This window comes from Loxodonta africana, chromosome 15 (assembly GCF_030014295.1).
Source record: "Loxodonta africana isolate mLoxAfr1 chromosome 15, mLoxAfr1.hap2, whole genome shotgun sequence".
In the NCBI taxonomy this organism is placed as follows: Eukaryota; Metazoa; Chordata; class Mammalia; order Proboscidea; family Elephantidae; genus Loxodonta; species Loxodonta africana.
Genome location: NC_087356.1, coordinates 44734714 through 44760949, shown reverse-complemented (window position 1 = coordinate 44760949; position 26236 = coordinate 44734714). Strand labels below are relative to the sequence as shown.

The 26236-nt window shown below is 40.1% G+C and overlaps 2 protein-coding genes across 2 annotated transcripts in view; both read left to right on the top strand.

Annotated features, from left to right (window-relative positions):
* Positions 1-20038, top strand: part of LOC135227827 (immunoglobulin lambda-1 light chain-like) — a 32619-nt gene extending 12581 nt beyond the window's left edge. The window contains 1 exon segment of the mRNA XM_064268941.1: positions 17164-20038. Coding sequence (XP_064125011.1) covers positions 17164-17542 — 379 coding nt within the window. The 3' untranslated portion in view covers positions 17543-20038.
* LOC135227689 (uncharacterized) overlaps positions 1-26236 on the top strand; it is an 82084-nt gene that overhangs the window by 16631 nt on the left and 39217 nt on the right. The gene's annotated exons all lie outside the window — the stretch shown is intronic.

Here is a 26236-nt window from a genome sequence, read left to right as displayed (position 1 = left end):
AATATATATATTTTTTGCTTAGAAAATGGCTTTGAAATTTTCTTATGTTACCCAAAAAAAAAAAAATTTTTTTTTTTTTTTTGGTTTTTACCTATACAGAAATATCACAAGACTTTTACTTAAAAAAAGAGTCACTGTCTCCTGTGTGTTATGAAAGCATACTGTGGCTTAGACAACAAATCTGACCAGCAGAAAAAAATGGTCACTCCACACTGGACACAAATAACAAGAGTTGATAAAGGCATGTTAAAAATAACCTCCATTTGGTCACAGTGGGGAGATGCCTACCTCTCTAATTCTCTCATCTTGATCATACTCTAAGGAATGAGGAAGCTTATACAGGTGGGTCATATAATAGATTACCTCTGTTACCAGATGCTGGCAGTTTGGTGTGCATTGAATTGGATGCTAGGGTGTGATTTGTAGGAACTGGGAAGACAGTCATGGAGGTGGAACTGTTTGAGTCGGTTGCCCTAGATTCGGTGTTTATGGGGCGGAGAATGTCATACTCTCACACACTCTGTAGACTTTGTTCTGTAGACTTTGTTACCAAGATAGCCCAAACCCACACAAATTTATACAAGAGGCCCAATTTTCACCTGGACCCAAACGGAGGTTCTTTCTGATAAAAGATGAGAGTTTTTCCTTGGGTAGGAATGGAGATCAAGCCCCAGGAGAGGGAGCTTTCCACCTGCAGGTGGGCTTGAGTGAATTCCTAGGCTCTGAGGCACCTGTGATTAAAGCTGATCGCCTTTTATAAATAACTGCAAATTGTCACCCACTTTTTTAGGGGATACATTCATGGAGAAATATTCTGACTGCAGGGAGCTCAGGACAGCTCTGTGACTGTGTTTATCTTCTGAGTTTAGATGTCCTCTCTAATCTCTGTGAAAAACAGGGCTGTTTACATGCCTGATTTTTCTGGAGGCTGAAGATCCTATTCTCCATCTTCCTAATCTGAGTCTGTTTCCAAATGTCTGAATTATTCTTCTTTCTTTTTTCTTCAAATAAATGGAAAGACCCCACAGAGACACACAATTGAGTCTAAGGATAGGTGGGGGAAGTGTGCTGGCTCTTTCTGCTGATCCCTAATTCCATTGACTATCTGGGCATTCTCTGCCTTGTAAGTTATTTACCTCTTCTGAGATCACCTCTCAGGACTCACCCTTGAGGAAAGGGATCTCTGTCTTCAAAAGATGGCATCCTTAAAAGTCACAACTTGCCAGGATGTTTGATGGTGAGGTCCGTCTGTTTGACCTTGTAAGAAAGCCTGGTTCACCTTAGAGATGGAGACTGGAGTACCCAAGAAAACTTGGGGGGCTAAAAGGGAATCCTAGTCTTTTTGAATTGTTGCTGAGGCTCTATTTGCCGTAAGGAATTGTATGGATATGGCAAGATGACAAATAACAATGTTATTTTTTAAATAGTTTTATTTTGATATTATGGTTTTCTTGCAGAAAAATGGAAAGAATAGTCTGTGAGTTCTCAAATTCCATGATTTTTCTTCCATATTAAATTGTTTCAAGAATTTTAAATACTACTTATATGAATTTTAATACGAGTTTAAGACCCTCTGGAAAAATCAAACACCGAATTAAATCACTTAAAATGATCTCTGAAGTCAGCTGATTCTGCATTAACCACTTTGTCTCACCGACTCTTAGCCAAAATTGAAAACTGAGAGCAATAATCAAGGGCTCAGTGGATTATTTAGTGGCCATTCGTTGTCTTATAATAATAATGCCATTTCTTCCTCATCAGGTGGAAACAGAGACTTTCTGCTCTAAGAAAGCAGCATTCTCTCAGTAGTAAACTTCAGCTCTATCCTGATCTTCTTGATCAGGAGCCAAGGATAACCCAAAGTTACTGCTCTTTGAAGCATAAACTACTCACCTTTCAGAACTTCTATAAATTTGCATGTTGCCTCCTCTACAACATCTTTAAGCCCAAAGAGAAATGTAGCATCAGTAATAAATTGAATGTAATCAAATAGAATTGAGTCAAATCAAATGGAATAGGATAAAACAAAATAATACAGTAAGATAAGATAAAAAGAAACCAAAACAAATAAATTTGAGCTCCCTAGAATAGTCAGGGAATAAAACCTTAAATTTTAACAAAAAGTCAGAGGCTATCAGAACTTGGTAGAAACTTACTTGGGCAGGTCTCACTCCTCTTTTAAATTCTTTTCCTTGGAAATTAGTAATGTCCTCAGCTGATTTTCTCATATGCGGATAACCTAGCAGCCCTAGGTGACTTTTAAAACTGATTATGAGAATGAATATTAATCTTCCATCCCAGAATGCATATTTATTTAAGACAATGTAAAGATTCTAATAGTCCCTGGATGGCACAAACAATTTGCACTCACCCACTATTCAAAAGATTGGTGACTCAACCCCCCCAGTGGTGCCACCAAAGGAAGGCCTGGAAATCAGTTTCTAGAAAGATTACTGCCAGGAAAACCATGCGGAGCTCACTTCTGCTGTGACACACATGGGGTAACCATTAGTTGGAAGGACCGTGAAGACAATGGGTTTGGTATTTTTTAAGTATTATTGACTTTAAAAGGACAAAACTTGTTGATTATATGAAAAAATACATAGCAAATATTTGCTCGTCAATAATATTTCTGAATAACGAAAGAGCAGTATCTTTTGTTTCTGGCTTATTACTAAAGTTACAAGATTCACTAAAACTGATTTACCTGGGATTCAAACTCTACAAATATTATTGTTCATAAAAGTAGCTCTTCTACCCTCCAAACTCGTAGAGAAATGTAATGGAAAACTTCTTATGAAAGTTGCCTGAGACTAATATTTTCAGGCAAACAGAAAGAGGAAGAGAAAGAGAGAGGGAAAGGATTCAACTCGATGGCAGTGAATTCAGTTTAGTTTTTTTGGTTTTATAACAGTAACACTTCAAAGAGTCAGGCATATACAGAAAACGTTTTGAACTGCAAGTTGATATAGGATAAATACATCAAGAATTTGACTTGAGTGCCTCCTAGCATGCAGTTGGCTTAGGACCAAAAACCAAAAACCCAAACCTGTGGTCGAGTAGAATCCAACTCATAGCGCCCCTATAGGACAGAGTAGAAACACCTCGTAAGTTTTTCAAGGAGCTCCTGGTGAATTTAAACTGCTGACTCTTCCGTTACAGCCGAACTCTGAACCACTGCACCACCAGGGTTTTCTAAATACAAAAGAAGTACAAAATCTACTCTCTCAAATTTTTGGCCCTCCTAACAAGGAGCCCTGGTTTTGCAGTGGCTAAAACACTTGTCTGCTAACCAAAGGCTTGTGGTTTCAATCCACCAGACTCTCCGCAGAAGAAAGATGTGGCACGCTGCTTCCAGTAAAGATTTACACCCCTGGAAAGCCTGTGGAGCAGTTCAACTCTGTCCTATACGGTCGCTATGAGTGGGAATCAACTCAATGGAAGTGCGTTAACTAGAGCACCTGCTTCCATTAAGATCACACCTTAGAAACCTTTGGGGGCAGTTCTACTCTGTCCAATAAGGTTTCTACGACACGGACTTGACTCAACAGCAGCAGGTTATTAAACTAGAGCACAGGAGTCCCTGGGAGGTGCAAGCAGTTAATACACTTGGCTGCTAAGCAAAAGGCTGGAAGTTCAAGTCTACAAGAGGCTTGTCAGGAGAAAGGCATGGTGACCTGTTTCAGAAAAGTCAGCCATTGAAAACCCTACGGAGCCCAGTTCTACTCTTACAAACATGGGGTCACCAGGAGTCTCAGCTGACACAACAGCAACTGGCAAAGTAGAGCACAAATCCAGGGACTGTGTCAAGATGAGCCAGGGGATCTGAAAATGACCCGGGAGCTCTTTCTGGGTTGCCAGGCAACATGTTGGCTGAGGTCTGGTGGCTGATGTCCCCTAGCTGAAGGTGATGTGAAGCTTGTATTTCTGGGAACTGCAATCTATAGCTGACCCAAAATGGCGTGAAATATTGTCCTTCACTGATAAGACAGCTGTTGTGTGCCCCATAGACAAGGTGTAAGGGGGATATACATTCTACCTCAGCATCTTTACTATGCACGTTTTTCCTTAAAGGAAGGAAGCACCTGGTAGGCCTTTGAGTTCTGGACCTTCATTCCAGCGCCAGGTATACTGGTGTGGCCCATACACCGGGTACATGGAGTCGGCCAGCACTGAGAAATCCTTAGAGTAGTAAAGGCTCTGTAGCACGTCCAGCATGCAGTGCGGCCAGTTAGGATGTAGGAGACTGAACAAGGCCATCAACCATCCTGACATAACTGACACTTGGACAACACTCTCCAAACAACAGCAGGAAACACTTTTCTTTTAAAACACTTGCTAAGATAGGTCATGTTATGGCCTATAACATCTCTCAATAAAATACAATGAGCTCAAATCGTTTGAATTACTCCCCTTCAGCTGCTGGGAAGTCTCTCCCAGGGAGACAGCCAGGGTCCTGGAGACTGTGTCATCGCCATCTGCTGGCAGGAGCCTGCAATGACAGGCACATGGGATGATGCAGAGATGCTGTGAAATCAGGGATAGAAGAAACGACCAAACCAAAATAACCGCTATTTGGGAATAGGTGGATATGTTTTTTGTTCTTTGTACCATTTATTGCATCTCATTTTAAAATTGTAACTCTGAATGGAAAGATTATTCTGCATAGAAAACTCTCTAATTTTGCAAATATCCTCTCCCCTGGAACAGAGAAGAGCAGGAGCCTGAGGTTCTGGGTGCTGTCACCATCCTGAAACTTCTCTCTTGTGTGATGTTGCTCAGTTTCCACTCTCCAGAAAAGGCTCCATTTATTAGGCTCAGGTCAGCAGGGCTGAGCCCAGGTGGACTGGTGGTGAGAGACATTTACGGCAAGAGCTGGGGAGTTTGATGGTAAAAGTGTTAGAGAACAGGGTTGTGGTAAAAAATCTTGTAGGTGCTCTTCTCTGACTTACTCTTTGAATATGGCAGTGATGGGCACCTATGATCTTGTATTATGTGCTCCAAACTAAGATTGAACTAGACTTCCAGCCAACATGGCAACATAGACAGAAGCACTATGCCATCCTTCCTCAGCAAAGACCCGAAAAACTAAGTGAAACAGACACAAACATCATTCCTGGAACCCAAAATATGAAATGAAGAGATAAAGAACTCATCCAAACATCATATGCAACAAGAAACTGATAGAGAATAGAGAGTGAGGAGAGACATGTGTGGAGGTCCCCTATCACCTAGTGCAGTACAGATGCACCATCATGGACTCCTGTCAGAGATACTCGGACAGGCAGCACAGGAAAGCAGCTTCTCAGAGCCCCAGCAGGAGACAGAACACCCAATAAGCAGTGATACACAGCTTTCCCACCCCATTTTGTCATCTCTTGACTGCTCTACTTCCGCCCTTCCTGGCAGGTTGCAGTGGCTCAGCCAGCCGGGAAATGCAGCATTCGTGCATGTGGATTCACCCAACCCACGTGGGAGATCAGTGGACAGGAAGTATGGGAAAGCAGCTTCAGGAAGTACACAACAGAAGACAGAGCACCCGGTAGCCAGCGATATACGTTTTCCTAACCCTCACCCTTCTTTCACTCCCGCTTTTGCCTCCTCTGCTTTCTTCCATCGGCAGCCTCTTGGCAGGGACGCAACTGCTTTGGCCCCGGGCCCCTTGGATTCACCCCACCCACACAGATCAGCTCCCTGAGTGATATTTGCCTGTTGCGGATGTTGTTTTTTTCCGTTTCTTTTGGTTTCACCCATGCCTCCTATCACCTTCCTATCCTTTCTTTTGAACACCTAGCTCTGTGTGCAATCTTTGCTTCTTCTTGAAATGCTGTGAAGAGCTGCTCAACTGGGGAACCGCTCCTCTGACCCACGACACCATGCTGTGGGATCCCTGGGCTTTTTTTTTTTTTTTTTTTTGCTTTGTTTTGTTTTGCATTGTTCTGTTCCATTTTGTTTGTTTTCTATTACTTTTTGAGGCATGGGATCCCCTTCTAGCCAGGATGCATTACATGGCTTAGGAAACACGTCCCCAGTCTTTGCAGCCCCTGGGGGTATTTCTCTTTTCTTTCTTTCTGTTTTCTCTCTCTCTCTTTTTTTTTTTTTCCTTTCTGTCTGTCATGGATTGAATTGTGTCCCCCCAAAAAAATATGTGTCAACTTGGTTAGGCCATGATTCCCAGTATTCTGTGGTAGTCCTCCATTTTATGATTGTAATTTTTTGTTAAAGAGTATGCAGATGGCATTATAATACCACCCTTACCCAGGTCACCTCCCTGGTCCAAGGTAAAGGGAGTTTCCCTGGGGTGTGGCCTGGACCACCTTTTATCTCTCAAGAGAAAAAAGGAAAGGGAAGCAAGCAGAGAGTTGGGGGCCTCATACTACCAAGAAAGCAGCAACAGAGCAGAGTGCTTCCTTTGGACACTAGGTCCCTGTGCCTGAGAAGCTCCTCGACCAGGGGAAGCCTTCATCCAGAGCCCACAGAGAGACAAAGCCTTTCCCTGGGGTTGACGCCCTGAATTTGGACATGTAACTTACTAGACTGTGAGGAAATAAATTTAACTTTGTTAAAGCCATCCACTTGTGGTATTTCTGTTATGGCAGAATGACGTGACTAAGACACTGCCTTTCTTCATTTCTCAGTTCCTGTCTCTGTACACTTACTTCCTTTTCCTGTCTTCTGAATACCTGGTGCTGTGTGACATCTAACCCCCTCTAGCCAGATCTACTATGCAACCTTGGAGCCACTTCCCCAGTCTTTGCAGCCATGCCAGTGGAAACCCTGGGGGCTTTTCTTTCTTTCATTCGTTTTTAATTTTTATCCAGTTAATTTGTTTCTTTTTCTCTTTTTTTTCATTTCTCACTTTCCATCTCTTCACTCCAACAGCAAGCTACCTTAGCACTCTTTTTCTGTTTTTTTTTTTTTTTTTTTTTTCTGGCTCCTTTTTCTCTGTCCTCTCTCTCCTCTTTCCCATACCCATATTAGCTCCATAAGTCACAAACTCCCCCCTCCGTCCTGCCTACATGCACTGTGACTGACCAGCACAGGCACAGAGTACCAGAACCTGACCAGCCTTTATTCATATCCCATGCTGTTGGTCCTAGTACGTGCCACACACAGCCCATCCCAGGCCCTCACTTTCAGCTGGAACTGCCCTGCTGCCCCATAGCTGAGTGACTGCCCTTACCCATTGGATATGGAGGTGAAAAGTATCATGACCATGGAGAAGCATACAACACAGAATGCACAAACCACCTACCCAGACATAACCAAATAAAAATTTTTTTAAAAAGGGCTACAATCAACAAAGGAGGAAAATAACTACTGAATGTCATGAAGATAGTAGAAAATATCAAAATATATTTAAAAAAAAAAAAAGGACAGGATGGTTCCAGTAGGCTTCCAACATAAAGCAACAGATCACTTTGCAGTAGAAGAAAAGGCAGTAGAACTACTTGACAGGGAATTCAAATTTCTAATATTCAGAGCTATCCAAGAGTAGAAACAAAAAGACAAAAGTGAGGAGAAAAAATAGACAAATATATGGAAAAGCCAGACAAAATCATGGAAAATAGAGATAAAAATGGAAGAATTCAGGAAAATAATACAGGAACAAAATGCCAAAATATGTTCACAACTAGAAATCATACGAAAACAACAATTAGAAATCCAAAAGGTAAATAACAAGATTTCAGAAATGGACAGTGCCATAGAAGGGCTGAGGACCAGGTTTGAAATGACTGAAGATAGGATCAGCAAAATTAAAATAAAAAACTTGGCTACAACTCTGTTTGAGGAAAAATCAGAAAAAGAATGAAGAAAAATGAAGAAACCCTGAGAATTATGTGGGATAAAATCAAAAGCAAAAATTCACAAGTGATCAGAGTTCCAGAACAGGCAGAGAAATGGAAAACACAGAGAGGATCATTGAAGAATTGCTGACCGAAAACTTCCCTAATATCACGAAAGATGAAAACCTGACCATCCAAGAAGCCCAATGAACACCATGTGGGATAGAACCCAAAAGAAAGCTACCCTGCATATCACAATCACGCTCACTAAAACCAAAGACAAAGAAAAAATCCTGAGCACATCTCGAGGAAAACAAAAAGCCACATACAGAGGAGAAACCATGAGACTAACCTCTAATTATTTGGCAGAAACCACCCAGGCAAGAAGTCAATCGGATGACATATATAAAACCTTGAAAAAAAAATTGCCAACCAAGGAAATATATCCTTGAGAACTCTCATTCAAATATGATGGTGAAATTAGGACATTTCCAGATTAACAGAAATTAAGGCAATATGTGAAGACCAAACCAAACTTACAAGAATAATAAAAGGAGTCCTTTGGTCTGAGAACAAAACACAACAGACCACAGCCTGAATCTAGGATGCAAGATTTTACCAGCCACATCCCAACATAGGAAATGAACTCTCAAGGACTATCCATAACCAAAAGAATTACAACAGGGATCCAGAGAGGTTAATCTGTAAATAACAACAACGTCAGAACAATAAAAGAGGGAATAAACATTGTATGTATGGAACTTTTTAATGGAGAGGAATGCAAGGTGATACCACATAATATTAGACTGGTTCAAACTAGGAAGATAAGGGTAAATTTCAACATAACCCAAAGAAAGCTAAAAACCCATTCATCAGAATAAAGAAGAAAAACATAAAGTCTCAATAAAATCTACAAAAACAAAAGAAACGAAATAGAGATCCACAAACAAAAGAACTCAGCACAGGAGACTAAGAGGAACAAAGAAATTGTTAGCACCAAAAAAGAAAAAAAAAAGCACTGCAAAATGACAACAATAAACTCAAAGCTGTTAGTAATTAAACTGAATGTAAATGGCCTCATAGAGACACAGAGTGACAGAAAGGATTAAAACAAAACAAAACAGGAACCATTAATGTGCTGTCTACAAGACACACATCTTAGAAATAAAGATGTAAACTTATTAAAAATCAAAGGATGGAAAAAATATATCAAACAAATAACCAACTCGGATAAGATGGATTTAAAACAAAATCCACCATAAAAGATAAAGAAGGACAGTATATAATGACTAAAGGGATGATCCATCATAGAGACTTAACCATAAAAAACTTCTATGCACTCAATGACAGGGCTCCAAAATACATAAAACAAACTCTAACAGCAATGAAAAGAGAAATTGACAGTTCCACAATAATAGTAGAAGATGTCAGCACACCACTCGCAGTAAAGAACAGAACACCCAGTAAGGAACTCAACAAAGAATAGAAGAGTTAATGGGCACAATCAGCCAACTTGACCTAATAGACATATATAGAACACTCCACCCAACAGTTGCAACGTGCATATTCTTTTCCAATGCTCATGGAAATTTCCCGAGGAAAAAGCACATGTTAGGCCACAGAGCAACCCTCAAAAAAACCCAAAATGTTGAGATAATACAATGTATCTTCTCTGACCACAATGTCATAAAAGTAGAAATTAACAACAGGAAGACCAAGGGAAAAAAACCAATTACATGGAAACTGAACAACAACCTGCTTAAAAACGTCTGGGTAATAGAAGAAATCAGAGATGGAAAAAAACATTCCTAGAATTAGAAGAGAATGAAAACACATCATACCAAAACCTTTGGGACACAGCAAAGACAGTCTTAGGAGGTCAATTTATGTACACATCAAAAAAGAAGAAAATGACAAAATTAGAACATTAGCTACACAACTTGAATGAATAGAAAGAAAACAGCAAAAGAAGCCCACAGCCACCGGAAAAAAGGAAACAATAAAGATCAGAGCAGAAATAAATGAAATAGAGGATAGAAAAACAAGAGAAAGAATCAACAAAACCAAAAGTTGGTTCTTTGAAAAGGTCAACAAAATTGACAAACCACTGGCTAAACTGACAAAAAGAAAAACATGACAGGATACAAATAACTCAAATAAGAAATGAAATGGGGGTCATTAAAACAGACCCAACTGAAATAAAAAGGGTCATAACAGAGTATTATGAAAAAGTATACTTCAATAAATTTGAAAAACTAGAGAAATGGACAAATTCCTAGAGACACACTACCTATTCAAATTAACACAAAATAATGTTGAAATTTTGAACAAACCCATAACAAGGGAAAAGATAGAAAAGGTAAAGAAGAAAAACCTCCAACAGATAAAAGCCCTGGCCCAGATGGCTTCTCTGGAGAATCCTACCAAACGTTCAGAGAAGAGCCTATGCCATTACTATTCAACATATTTCAGAACATAGAAAAGGAAGGGCTCCTTCCAAATTCATCCCTTGAAGCCAGCATAACCCTGATACCAAAGATACCAAAACCAGGCAAAGACTCCACACACACACAAAAAAGAAAAGACAAAAAAAAACAAAAAAAAATTACAGAACAATATCTCTCATGAATTAAGATGCAAAAATTCTCAACAAAATTCTAGCCAATTGCATTCAGCATCATATCAAATAATAATAATAATAATACACCACAACCAAGTAGGATTCATACCAGCTATGCAAGGGTGGTTTAGCATTAGAAAATCAATCAACGTAATCCATCACATTAATAAAAGGAAAGAAAAGAATCACATGATCATCTGAATAGATGCAGAAAAGGCGTTCGACAAAGTCCAAAACCCATTACTAATAAGAACGCTCAATAAAATGAATATAAAAAGGGCAATTTCTCAACATAGTAAAGGGCATCTACGCAATACCAAAAGACAAAATCATCTTTAATGTAGAAAGGCTGAAGACATGCCCTTTGAGAATACGAACAAGACTCCTATTTAACATTATAATGGAAGTTCTAGCTAAAGCAATAAGAAAAGAAAAAGAAATAAAGTGTATCTATATTGGTAATGAAGAAGTTAAATTCTCCCTATTTGTGGGTGATATGATAGTCTCCATAGAAAACCCAAAAGACTTCACAAGAAAACTACTGCAACTATTAGAAAGATTCAGCACATTCCCAGGATATGAGATAAAAATACAAAACTCAGTGGGATTTCTATACACCAAAAAAGACAACAATGAAAAGGAAATCAGGAAAACAATACCATTTATAAGAGCCCCTAAAAGAAATAAAATACTTAGGAATAAGTCTAACCAGAGATGTAAAGGACCTATAAAAAGAAACTACAAAACGCTACTGAAAGAAACCAAAAGAGATCTACATAAATGGGAAAACATACATGCTCATGGATAGGTAGGCTCCACACTGCGAAAAAAAACAATTCTGCCCAAAGTGATTTACAAATAAAAGCAATCCCAATCCAAATACCAGCAATATTCTTTAAAGAGATGGAAAAACTTATCATTAACTTCATACAGAAAGGAAGAAGCCCTGGAAAAGTAAAGCACTATTGAAGTAGAATAATAAAGTAGCAGGACTCACACTACCCGGCCTCAGTATCTACTATACAGCTACATTACAATAATTAGAACATACTTTTACTGGTACAATGACAGGTACATTGACCAATGGAACAGAAATGAGAACCCAGATATAAGTCCATCCACCTATGGACACTTTATCTTCAACAAGGGCCCAAAGTCCATCAAATGGGGAGAAGGCACTCTTTTTAACAAATGGTGCAAGAAAAACCTGACATCAATCTGTAAAATAAGGAAACAGGACCCATATCTCACGCTGTATACAAAAACAAATTCAAAATGGATTAAAGACCTAAATACAAAGCCAAAATTATAAAGGTCATAGAAGAAAAAATACTGTCAATACTAGAAGCTGTCATACACAGCATTAATAGGATACAAACCGCAAACAACAGCACACAAACTCCAGAAGATAAGCTAGATAGCTGGGTTCTTCTAAAAATTAAACACTTATGCTCATCCAAAGACTTCACCAAAAGAGTAAACAGGGGACCTTCAGACTGGGAAAAAAAAAATTGACTATTACAAATCAGACAAAGGTCTAATGTCTAAAATCTACAAGAAAATCCAACACCTCTACAACAAAAAGGTAAATAATCCAATTAAAAAATGGGCAAAGGAAATGAACAGACACTTCACCAAAGAAGACATTCAAGTGGCTAACAGACATATGAGGAAATGCTCCCGATCACTAGCCATTAGAGACATGTGAATAAAACCACAATGAGATATCATCTCACCCAGGCATTACTAGCACCAATAAAAAATCAGGAAATAAAAAAATATTGGAGAGGCTGCAAGGAGATCGGAACTCTCATGAACTGCTGGTGGGAATGCAAAATCAATTCGGAAGCTGATATGGTGCTCCCTTAGAAAGCTAGAAATAGAAATACCATATGATCCACGAGTCCCACTCCTAGGGATATATCTTAGAGAAATAAGAGTCGTCACACGAATAGACATATGCACACCCGTGTTCATTGCAGTATTGTTCACAATAGCAAAAGGATGGAAACGACCTAGATGACCATCAACAGATGAATGGATAAGCAAACTGTGGTACATACACACAATGGAGTATTACACAATGATAAAGAACAACGATGTATCTGTGGAGCATCTCATAACATGGATTAATCTGTAGGGCATTATGCTGAGTGAAATATGTCAATCACAAAAGGACAAATATTATATGAGACCACTACCGTAAAAACTCATGAAAAGGTTTACACACAAAAAGAAGCAATATTTGGTGGCTATGAGGGAGGGGAGGGATAGGGATTGAAAAACACTAAATAGACAATGGATTAGTGGAAATTTTGGTGATGGGTTAGACAGTACACGATACTGGGGAAGCCTGCACAACTTGTACAAGCAAGGTCATAGAAGCTCCAAAGACACATCCAAACTCCCTGAGGGACCAAATTGGTGGCCTGAGGGTTGCGGGGACCATGGTCTCAGGAAAGATCTAGTGCAAATGGCATAACACAATTTATAAAGAAAATGTTGTACATTCTACTTTGGTGGATAGCGTCTGGCGTCTTAAAAGACTGTGAGTGGCCCTCTAAGATACTCCACTGATCATACCCTTTTGGGAACAAGGAATAATGAAGAAAATGAAAGATACATGGGAAAGATTAGTCAAAAGGACTAATGGACCACATCTACCACGGCCTCCACCAGACTGAGTCCAATGCAACTAGATGGTACCCAGCTACCATCAATGACTGCTCTGACGGGGATCACAATAGAGGGTCCTGGACGGAGCTGGAGAAAAATATAGAACAAAATTCTAACTCAAAAAGACATACTAGACTTGCTGGCCTTACAGAGGCTAGAGAAACCCTGAAAGAATGGCCCCGAGATACACTTCAGCTCAATAATGAAGTCTTTCCTGAGATTTACACTTCGGCCAAAAGTTGGACAGGTCCATAAAACAAAACAAGAGTAAAGTGGCACACCAGCCCAGAAACAAGGACTAGAAGGCAAAAGAGAACAGGAAAGCTGGTAATAGGGAACCCAAGTTTGAGAAGGGAGAGTGTTGACATCATGAGGTTATTAACCAACATCATAAAACAATATGTGTACTGTTTAATGAGAAACTAGTTTGTTCTGTAAACCTTCATCTGAAGTATTATTTTAAAAAATCAAAAAACAAAGAAACAAACTACTGGCTTATATAAGAAATCAAGGACAAATAAGGAAATTCATAGAATGAAAAGACAACTTACCAGAACTTTTGGGACATAGCAAAAGCAGTGCTTAGAGGTCAATTTATAGCAATAAATGCACACATCCAAAAAGAAGAACGGGCCAAAATCAAAACATTAACCCTACAACTTGAAGAAATAGAGAGCAGCAAAAGGATCCCTCGGGCACCAGAAGAAAGAAAATAATAAAGATTAGAGCAGAAATAAATGAAATAGAAAAACAAATGAAAGATTCAACAAAAGCAAAACCCGGTTCTTTGAAATGATCCACAAAAGCAACAAATCATTGACCAAACTAACAAACAAAAAACAGGTGGGGAAGTAAATAACCTGAAAGAGATGGGTGATATCATAACAGACCCAACTGAAACAAAAAGGATCATAACAGAATACTATGAAAAATTCTACTCCAACAAATTTGAAAACCTAGAGGAAATGAACAAATTTTTAGAAACATGTTGCTTACCTAAACTAACACTAAACTTTGGTAGAAAAACTAAATAAACCCATAAAAAGAGATTAGAAAGGTAACAAAAATCAAACAAACAAAAAAAAACCCTGACCCAGAAGGCTTCCAGGGAGAATTTTACCAAACATTCAGAGAAGAGTTTACACCAGCGCTACTAAAGGTATTTCAGAGCATATAAAAGGAAGGAATACTCCCGAACTCATTACACGAAGCCAGCATACCCTGATACCAAAGCCAGGCATAAAAACCACACACAAAAAAAAAAAAAATTACAAACCAATATCACTCATGAACATAGTTGCAAAAATCCTCAACAATTCTCCAGCCAATAAAAGGAGGGCCATTGCAGGGGAAAGGCTGTCCTGACTGCTTAGTTTATCAGTAGTGTGAGTACGAGGACACTTGTTGGTTCTCTGTCCCATCCACATACTTAGAACACATTCTTCCTTGATGACTGCAGTGTGGCCCATCCTGATGGCTACCTTACCATGGACCACTCAACACGGCACTGTGCGCACATGGGGATGAGGCTGAGATGCTGTGCAGTCAGGGATAGAAGAAGCAATCAAGCCAAAATAGTCTACCTGTGATAGGTGGACAGGCCTGTGTCGCTGTAGCATTTATGTCATCTCATTTTAGAATTGTAGCTGTGCACGGAAGGATTACTCTGCAGAGAGAACTCTGTCTCTAGGTTTGCAAATACCTTCTCACCTGGAACAGAGCAGAGCAGGAGCCTGAGGATTTGGATGGTGTCACCTGCCTGCAGCTCCTCTCTCATGTGATGTTGCTCAGATTCCACTCCCCAGAAAAGGCTCCATTTATGAGGCTCAGATAAGAAGGGCCAAGCCCAGGGTGGGGTTTGGCAAGGGGGCATTTATGCCAAGAGCCAGGGAGTATGATGCTGAAGTCTTAGAGCACAGTGTTGTGGCAGAAAATCTTGTAGGGTGCTCTTTTCTGACTTACTTTTTGAATATGGCAGTACTGGCCACATATTATCTTGGATTTTCTGCCCAAAACAAAGATTTAGCTAGTGATGTGGAGCAAATGTTTTATGCTCGACTACTAACCAAAAGGTTACTAGTCAGAATCCACTAGTGGGGCCTTGGAAGAAAGGCCTGGCAATCTACTTCTGTAAGATTAAAAACTGCTCACTGTTGAGTTGATTCTGACTTATGGTGACCCTGTCTGCGATGAGTAGAACTGTGATCAATATGGTTTTCAATGACTGTTTTTTCAGAAGTAGATTGCCAGGGTTTTTTTGTTTTGTTTTGTTTTGTTTGAGGCTCTTTCATGCATGAGTGTAAATCTTGTCTTTGTTAGTCCATCTAGCCTACAAGTGGAAGTCTCTCTTCTACTGAGTTTTAAAATTTTGATAATTCAATTTCTAATTTTGAGAAATTCACTTGGCTCTTCTTCAGATCTGAAATGTCTCCATTTTAGTTTTCTGTACCTTGTATACAATGTCAAGTCTGTCATTTATTTCTTTAAATAAATAATGCCCAAATGTGAAGTATGAACAGAACTCCTTTTGTTCTCTGTTATTTCTGTTGCATCATATTTGTATTCATATCATATTGTTGTTATCATGTGCCGTCAAATCAGTTCCAACTGATAGCTGCCTTGTATACAATAGAACGAAACACTCCGTGGTCCTGAGCCATCCTCACAACCTTTGCTATATTTGAGCCCAATGTTGCAGCCACTGTGTCAATCCATTTCTTTGAGGCTCTTTCCCTGTTCTGTTGATCCTGTACTTTGTGAAGCATGATGTCCTTCTCCAGGGACTGGTCCCTCCTGATAACATATCCGAAGTAAGAGAGATGGAGTCTCTCCTTCAAGACTGAGCTGCTCCGGGCACACCGAGGTCATGTATACCTGGAATGAACCTGCTTGAAGAGTTGGTATTCAATCACAACTTTACAAGGAAATCCTGTTTGTTTTTTCCTGTTTATTTTCACAATGAATCTAGAGCCCTCTTCTCAGGTCCTAGCCTTTGTGGACATGATAGGTTCCACTTTCTCTTTGGTTCACACTTCCTTTGGGATCTGAGCCCTCCTGAGCCCTATTTCAATATAGGGTCCCTGAGGACTTTCCACATGGCTGAATTGTGGGCCTGTCTTCCATTTCTCTGGCCTTGCATAATCCTGGAACCTAATCTCAAGTGCTTGCAGTGTCGTTTAGGTATCCTTCAGCGTGCATGTGTCTTTACAGCTCAGACATTTTGTAGCTATAAATTTTTATCAAACATTGAGGCAAAAATTTCCCATATTCTCCCCTTTCCTTTGTTATTTTTTTCCAGCATTTTTTTTTATTACTTCCCAAAACTGTTGATTTGAGGAAACTAGTTCATCATTTATGGAACCTGAACACATTTAACTGTTTTTAAGTTAAAACTGAAGCTATTTATTAAGTCAAGGGTGCTTCAAGCAGTTGTGATGGGCTGTTAACCTAAAGGTTGGCAGTTTGAGCACACCCAGTGGTACCCTGGAATAAAAGCCTGTTAGTCTGTTACTATAAGAAAACAGGCAAGAAAACACTATGGAGCATCTCTACTGTATAACACATGGGGTTGCCCTGAGTGGGAATCCACTGGGCTGCGAGAGGTTTTAAGTTGATACTAGAGCTTCTAAATACATTGCTGTGTCTTTTCTAGTCATAGAATTATACTTTGTGTGATATTTTTGGCTCTTGATGTACACTGGATAGTTTTACAACCCATGGTCCATGTAATTTGCTTTCAATTCTCTGATTGCTTTGCATAGGCCCCTCCACACCCAGGCTGGCTGCTCAGATATTATAAACGGGGCCTGTGGCATGGGAGCTGATCTGCATCAAGCAGGCGGGGGCAGCAAGATGGTGCCACAGACCCTGTTCCTCATGTCCCTGTTGCCCTGGGCCTCTGGTGAGAAATTAAAAGTGCTTTGATCCCTGTAGAGTAGAATCTTTGTAGAGCTGAGAAATAATTTTAAGATATAGTGGGAAATGATGGTTATTTGCAAAATGGAACCAACTAAGTGGTGATATGTCATATCACTAGATGTTCTTATATCAGTGGCATATTTTAACATGCCTATGAAAAAGTGTCTTCATATATGTATGCATGGTAATTGTGCACTCTGATTACAGGTGCCAAAGGGACATCGTAATGACCCAATCTCCAGCCAACCTGGCTGCATCTCCAGGAGGAACGGTCATCATCAACAGCAAGTCCAACAAGAGGCTTTTTTATGGTCTGGAGCAGAAGGACTACTTAGCCTGGTATCAGCAGAAACCAGGACAGGTTCCTAAGCTGCTCATCTACTTGGCATCTAACTGGGCATCTGGGGTCCCTGACCGGTTCAGTGGCAGTGGATTTGGGACAGAGTTCACTCTCACCATCAGCAACTTCCAGGCTGAAGATGCCGCAGTTTATTACTATAAGCAGTATGATAACAGCAATAAGGCAGATTATTGCTGTTAGCAACATTATGGCTGCCCTCCCACAGTGCTTCAGCCTGGAGCACAAACCTCCTCCCGACGGCTACAGGCCAGTGAGTCTTCACTGCACCAGCTGCTTCCTTTCTGCTCAGCCCTGAACATGCATGCTTGCTCTGTCTACTCCACGGAACACATCTTCTGACGAATTACTTGGAGTATTTGTAGGTTCCAGGAAAAACTTAAGGGTTGTGGCTTCTTCTGGATTCCCTTTTGATGTAAATTATGGGAAAAAATAATGCTCTAAAAAGCTCTTGTAGACTTTGTCAGGAATTTTCGTATCACATGAAACTGTATGTTTCACATGAAGAGGTCACGTGACTGATTTGGGGAAGGGCCCAGAGTGCTTTACACCCTGAAAGATCAGTTCTCTCTTCCCTGTGCCTTCTTGACTCTGGTATATTCCCAATTTATTTCCTTGTTTTACTGGACTTTTTCCTTTCTCTGCCATCACCACTCACAACTCTGGACCTAACCCAATATTAAGCTTGGTCCCTTCATGTTTAAAACTTCCCTCACAGAAGGTAGTATTCCTCTCTTACATTTTTCTTCCGTGGATCCTGTTTTCCAGCCAAGCCTTCCTGGTCAATGTCAGTGAAGGTGTTTTCAGGTGCTAAGCTCTAAATTTACTGCCCTTTTCTCCTCTCTCCATGTCTTTCAGTGGTACTCATTCTTTCAAAGGCCAGTCTCTAATTCATTAACTCCACTACTCTAGAAATATGTGACAGCTTTCCCATGTTCTTTTTTCATTAGTTGTCAATTCCTCTTTACGTTAATCCCTTGGGCACTCAAGTTTCATTGAGTGACTGAAGGAAATCATGGTTCTTTCTTGTTATTAATTGCCATCTTATGGGCCCCTGACTCATGACATCCCAAAATCACAATACGATCTGACTCTTGTGATTCATAGGGTTTTCATTGGCTGATTTTTCAGAACTAGATCACCAGGCCTTTCTTTCTAGTCTGTATTAGTCTGCAAGTGCTACTGAAACCTGTTTAGCATCCAAAGAACATGCATAGATGAAATGTGGTAAATGAGGCCTGTAGGTCCCTCCTCAGGTTTATGCTGATGACATCTCAAGTAGTGTTTCCAGTCTGTGTAGACGAGACTCTCCCTGGCCCTGCAGCTAATGGAGACTTTCTCTTCTGGGGGACAGCAGAGATTCTGGCACCTACTCAGCAGGATCTGCCCACTGGAACCTAAAATGACAGACACATGAGGATGATCCAGAAATATGTGCCATCAGGGATAGAAGGGAAATCATACCAGTGGTCTCTAACTGGGACAAGTGAACAGGCCTGGTTGGCTTGTAACATTTATTTGATATTTCATTTCAAAATGTAGACCTATTTGAATAGGAGGAACACTCTGGAGAGAAAGCTCCATGCCTAGGAGATGAGACTTCTGGGGCAGATAGAGGAAGTATGCATGTTCAGGACTGTGGAGGAAGGAAGCAGCTGGTGCAGTGAAGACTCACAGGCCTCCAGCCCTGGGAGGAGGCTTGTGTTCCAGGCTGAAGCACTGTGAGAGGGCAGCCATAATGTTGCTAACAGCAATATCTGCCTTATCCTCAGCCTAGAGGCTGCTGATGGTGAGAGTGAAGTCTGTCCCAGACCCACTGCCACGATGCAGGTCAGGGATCTCGGATGCCTAGTGGGATGCAAAGGAGATAAGCAGCTTAGGAGCCTGTACTGCTTCCTGCCGGTACCACTGCTCACAGTCTGGCTGGACTTGTACTGATGGTGACCTTTCCTCATGGACACACAGTCAAGGAGACAGAAGACTGTTATCAAGATTTCCCCACTGACACCTGCAATCAGAAAAGACAATTACCATACATACATGTATACACACACTTTTTCATAGGCACATTAAAACATATCTTTTTAAATGTGCATTTTAGTGGAATAGATGTCACACATAATTGACCCATTATTTACCACTGCATCCTAAAATCATTTTTCAGCTCTACGAGATACTTCTCTAAAGGGATTAAACCACTTTTTATTTCTCACCAGAGACCCAGAGCAACAGGGACATGAGGACAGGAGCCTGTAACATCATCTTGCTGCGCCCACCTGCCTGATAAAGATCAGCTCACATTGCAAAGTCCCCATTTATAAAATCTAAGCAGCCAGACCGGGCCTGGAGGGTCTATGCAAAGCCATCATTGAATGTGGAGGCAAAGTACGTCAGTAGTGGGTTGTGAAAGTAACCAAAGTAAATCAAGAGCCAATGACTAGAAAAGACAAAGTAGTCAACTTAGAAGCCCTAATATCAACTAAGAAGCTCTAAAGCTACAAACATTAGCTTCTCTTCAGAAGAGCGTCTATTTAAAATAAGGGAAAAAAAAATGAAATGGGTTCAGGGTCCATAAATGATGGGCTAGTTCCCTGATTTCTACAATCCTGGTGAAATAATACAAAATGATGGAAATATATGAAAGAAGAGTAAAGAAGAGATGACAATGGAGAACTTTTGGTTCACTTTTTGATAAAAATTTATGGCCGGGCTGGGGCGGAGCCAAGATGGCGGACTAGGCAGACGTTACCTCGGATCCCTCTTACAACAAAGACACGGAAAAACAAGTGAATCGATCACATACATAACAATCTACGAACCCTGAACAACAAACACGGATTTAGAGACGGAGAACGAACTAATACGGGGAAGCAGCGATAGTTTCCAGAGCCTGGAGCCAGCGTACCAGTCAGGTACGGCACAAGCACAGAGACCTGCTCCACCCCCCTGAACTAACCCCGGGAGGGGGACCAGCCGGTTCCACGGGCGGCGTGGGACGCAGCCGGTAGGAGAAGTCCCCGGGAGGCAGTGACTGATCTTGGAGCAGAAAGAGCAGCATCCGAGCCGGGGAACCGTCCCGCAGGGATTTGGACTGGACGCAGGTACGCCATAAACACGGAGAGTTGCTCCACCCCCTGAACTAACCCCGGGAAGGGGACCAGCCGGGTCGCGCGGGCGGCGTGGGACCCAGCCGGTAGGAGAAGTCCCCGGGAGGCAGCGACTGGTATTGGAGTGGGGAGAACAGCGTTCCAGCCGGGACACTTGGTCGCGGCACAAGCACGGGGAGCTACTCCACCCATCTGAACTAACCCCGGGAGGGGGCCCACCTGGTTCACGGGGGCGGCACGGCCACGCGGCTGGAGGGACGAGAAGTCCCCGGGAGGCAGCGACTGATTTTGGAGTTGAGAGTGCACCGTCCCAGTAGGGGAGCCTTGACGCTGGGAGTGGGGCTGGAAGCGGAGGATCTGACCGTGACTCCAGCGGGCCAGACCCCCTGGGGGCAATCTCCACACAGCCAGCACACATAGGTGACGCGCCCGTGGGAATCTCAGATATAACAGTCATTCCAAGCAAGATAAGCAACTCTGGCTATATTCTGAGGTGCTACTCTCCTATCTCTCTGTTCCCTCCCCCACCCTCCCCAGGCGGCTTCATTAACATCTGAATAGCCTGAGCCAGAGGGAGAACTCTGATAGGGATCTGACTGCAGTTTTTTTTTAGCGGATTTTCTGGAAAAACTAGTTTCCCAGTGATGGCTCGGAGACAACAATCCATATCAAACCACTTAAAGAAGCAGACCGTGACAGCTTCTCCAACCCCCCAAACAAAAGATTCAAAATCTTTCCCAAATGAAGATACAATTTTGGAATTATCAGATACAGAATATAAAAAACTAATTTACAGAATGCTTAATGATATCACAAATGAAATTAGGATATCTGCAGAAAAAGCCAAGGAACACACTGATAAAACTGTTGAAGAACTCAAAAAGATTATTCAAGAACATACTGGAAAAATTAATAAGTTGCAAGAATCCATAGAGAGACAACATGTAGAAATCCAAAAGATTAACAATAAAATAACAGAATTAGACAACACACTAGGAAGTCAGAGAAGCAGACTCGAGCAATTAGAATGCAGACTGGGACATCTGGAGGACCAGGGAATCAACTTCAACATAGCTGAAAAAAAATCAGATAAAAGAATTAAAAAAAATGAAGAAACCCTAAGAATTATGTGGGACTCTATCAAGAAGGATAACCTGCGGGTGATTGGAGTCCCAGAACAGGGAGGGGGGACAGAAAACACAGAGAAAATAGTTGAAGAACTTCTGACAGAAAACTTCCCTGACATCATGAAAGACGAAAGGATATCTATCCAAGATGCTCATCGAACCCCATTTAAGATTGATACAAAAAGAAAAACACCAAGACATATTATCATCAAACTCACCAAAACCAAAGATAAACAGAAAATTTTAAAAGCAGCCAGGGAGAAAAGAAAGGTTTCCTTCAAGGGAGAATCAATAAGAATATGTTCTGACTACTCAGCAGAAACCATGCAGGCAAGAAGGGAATGGGACGACATATACAGAACACTGAAGGAGAAAAACTGCCAACCAAGGATCATATATCCAGCAAAACTCTCTCTGAAATATGAAGGCGAAATTAAGATATTTACAGACAAACACAAGTTTAGAGAATTTGCAAAAACCAAACCAAAGCTACAAGAAATACTAAAGGATATTGTTTGGTCACAGAACCAATAATATCGGATATCAGCACAACACAAGGTCACAAAACAGAACGTCCTGATATCAACTCAAATAGGGAAATCACAAAAACAAACAAATTAAGATTAATTAAAAAAAAAAAATACACATAACAGGGAATTATGGAAGTCAATAGGTAAAAGATCACAATAATCAAAAAGAGGGACTAAATACAGGAGGCATTGAACTGCCATATGGAGAGTGATACAAGGCGATATAGAACAATACAAGTTAGGTTTTTACTTAGAAAAATAGGGGTATATAATGAGGTAACCACAAAAAGGCATAACAACTCTATAACTCAAGACAAAAACCAAGAAAAACGTAACGACTCAACTAACATAAAGTCAAACACTATGAAAATGAGGATCTCACAATTTACTAAGAAAAACGCCTCAGCACAAAAAAGTGTGTGGAAAAATGAAATTGTCAACAACACACATAAAAAGGCATCAAAATGACAGCACTAAAAACTTATTTATCTATAATTACGCTGAATGTAAATGGACTAAATGCACCAATAAAGAGACAGAGAGTCACAGACTGGATAAAGAAACAAGATCCATCTATATGCTGCCTACAAGAGACACACCTTAGACTTAGAGACACAAACAAACTAAAACTCAAAGGATGGAAAAAAGTATATCAAGCAAACAATAAGCAAAAGAGAAGAGGAGTAGCAATATTAATTTCTGACAAAATAGACTTTAGACTTAAATCCACCACAAAGGATAAAGAAGGACACTATATAATGATAAAAGGGACAATTGATCAGGAAGACATAACCATATTAAATATTTACGCACCCAATGACAGGGCTGCAAGATACATAAATCAAATTTTAACAGAACTGAAAAGCGAGATAGATACCTCCACAATTATAGTAGGAGACTTCAACACACCACTTTCGGAGAAGGACAGGACATCCAGTAAGAAGCTAAACAGAGACACGGAAGATCTAATTACAACAATCAACCAACTTGACCTCATTGACTTATACAGAACTCTCCACCCAACTGCTGCAAAGTACACTTTTTTTTCCAGCGCACATGGAACATTCTCTAGAATAGACCACATATTAGGTCATAAAACAAACCTTTGCAGAGTCCAAAACATCGAAATATTACAAAGCATCTTCTCAGACCACAAGGCAATAAAACTAGAGATCAATAACAGAAAAACGAGGGAAAAGAAATCAAATACTTGGAAAATGAACAATACCCTCCTGAAAAAAGACTGGGTTATAGAAGACATCAAGGAGGGAATAAGGAAATTCATAGAAAGCAACGAGAATGAAAATACTTCCTATCAAAACCTCTGGGACACAGCAAAAGCAGTGCTCAGAGGCCAATTTATATCAATAAATGCACACATACAAAAAGAAGAAAGAGCCAAAATCAGAGAACTGTCCCTACAACTTGAACAAATAGAAAGTGAGCAACAAAAGAATCCATCAGGCTCCAGAAGAAAACAAATAATAAAAATTAGAGCTGAACTAAATGAATTAGAGAACAGAAAAACAATCGAAAGAATTAACAAAGCCAAAAGCTGGTTCTTTGAAAAAATTAACAAAATCGATAAACCATTGGCTAGACTGACTAAAGAAATACAGGAAAGGAAACAAATAACCCGAATAAGAAATGAGAAGGACCTCATCACAACAGAACCAAATGAAATTAAAAGAATCATATCAGTTTATTATGAAAAATTGTACTCTAACAAATTTGAAAACCTAGAAGAAATGGATGAATTCCTGGAAAAACACTACCTACCTAAACTAACACATTCAGAAGTAGAACAACTAAATAGACCCATAACAAAAAAAGAGATTGAAACGGTAATCAAAAAACTCCCAACAAAAAAAAGTCCTGGCCCGGACAGCTTCACTGCAGAGTTCTACCAAATTTTCAGAGAAGAGTTAACACCACTACTACTAAAGGTATTCCAAAGCATAGAAAATGATGGAATACTACCCAACTCATTCTATGAAGCCACCATCTCCCTGATACCAAAACCAGGTAAAGACATTACAAAAAAAGAAAATTATAGACCTATATCCCTCATGAACATTGATGCAAAAATCCTCAACAAAATTCTAGCCAATAGAATCCAACGACACATCAAAAAAATAATTCACCCTGATCAAGTGGGATTTATACCAGGTATGCAAGGCTGGTTTAATATCAGAAAAACCATTAATGTAATCCATCACATAAATAAAAAAAAAGACAAAAACCACATGATCTTATCAATTGATGCAGAAAAGGCATTTGACAAAGTCCAACACCCATTTATGATAAAAACTCTTACCAAAATAGGAATTGAAGGAAAATTCCTCAACATAATAAAGGGCATCTATGCAAAGCCAACAGCCAATATCACTCTAAATGGAGAGAACCTGAAAGCATTTCCCTTGAGAGCGGGAACCAGACAAGGATGCCCTTTATCACCGCTCTTATTCAACATCGTGTTGGAAGTCTTAGCCAGGGCAATCAGGCTAGACAAAGAAATAAAAGGTATCCAGATTGGCAAGGAAGAAGTAAAGTTATCACTATTTGCAGATGACATGATTATATACACAGAAAACCCTAAGGAATCCTCCAGAAAACTACTGAAACTAATAGAAGAGTTTGGCAGAGTCTCAGGTTATAAAATAAACATACAAAAATCACTTGGATTCCTCTACATCAACAAAAAGAACACCGAAGAGGAAATAACCAAATCAATACCATTCACAGTAGCCCCCAAGAAGATAAGATACTTAGGAATAAATCTTACCAAGGATGTAAAAGACCTATACAAAGAAAACTACAAAGCTCTACTACAAGAAATTCAAAAGGACATACTTAAGTGGAAAAACATACCTTGCTCATGGATAGGAAGACTTAACATAGTAAAAATGTCTATTCTACCAAAAGCCATCTATACATTTAACGCACTTCCGATCCAAATTCCAATGTCATATTTTAAGGGGATAGAGAAACAAATCACCAATTTCATATGGAAGGGAAAGAAGCCCCGGATAAGCAAAGCACTACTGAAAAAGAAGAAGAAAGTGGGAGGCCTCACCTTACCTGACTTCAGAACCTACTATACAGCCACAGTAGTCAAAACAGCCTGGTATTGGTACAACAACAGACACATAGACCAATGGAACAGAATTGAGAACCCAGACATAGATCCATCCACGTATGAGCAGCTGATATTTGACAAAGGACCAGTGTCAATTAACTGGGGAAAAGACAGCCTTTTTAACAAATGGTGCTGGCATAACTGGATATCCATTTGCAAAAAAATGAAACAGGACCCATACCTCACACCATGCACAAAAACTAACTCCAAGTGGATCAAAGACCTAAACATAAAGACTAAAACGATAAAGATCATGGAAGAAAAAATTGGGACAACCCTAGGAGCCCTAATACAAGGTATAAACAGAATACAAAACATTACCAAAAATGATGAAGAGAAACCCGATAACTGGGAGCTCCTAAAAATCAAACACCTATGCTCATCTAAAGACTTCACCAAAAGAGTAAAAAGACCACCTACAGATTGGGAAAGAATTTTCAGCTATGACATCTCCGACCAGCGCCTGATCTCTAAAATCTACATGATTCTGTCAAAACTCAACCACAAAAAGACAAACAACCCAATCAAGAAGTGGGCAAAGGATATGAACACACACTTCACTAAAGAAGATATTCAGGCAGCCAACAGATACATGAGAAAATGCTCTCGATCATTAGCCATTAGAGAAATGCAAATTAAAACTACGATGAGATTCCATCTCACACCAGCAAGGCTGGCATTAATCCAAAAAACACAAAATAATAAATGTTGGAGAGGCTGCGGAGAGATTGGAACTCTCATACACTGCTGGTGGGAATGTAAAATGGTACAACCACTTTGGAAATCTATCTGGCGTTATCTTAAACAGTTAGAAATAGAACTACCATACAAGCCAGAAATCCCACTCCTAGGAATATACCCTAGAGATACAAGAGCCTTCATACAAACAGATATATGCACACCCATGTTTATTGCAGCTCTGTTTACAATAGCAAAAAGTTGGAAGCAACCAAGGTGTCCATCAACGGATGAAT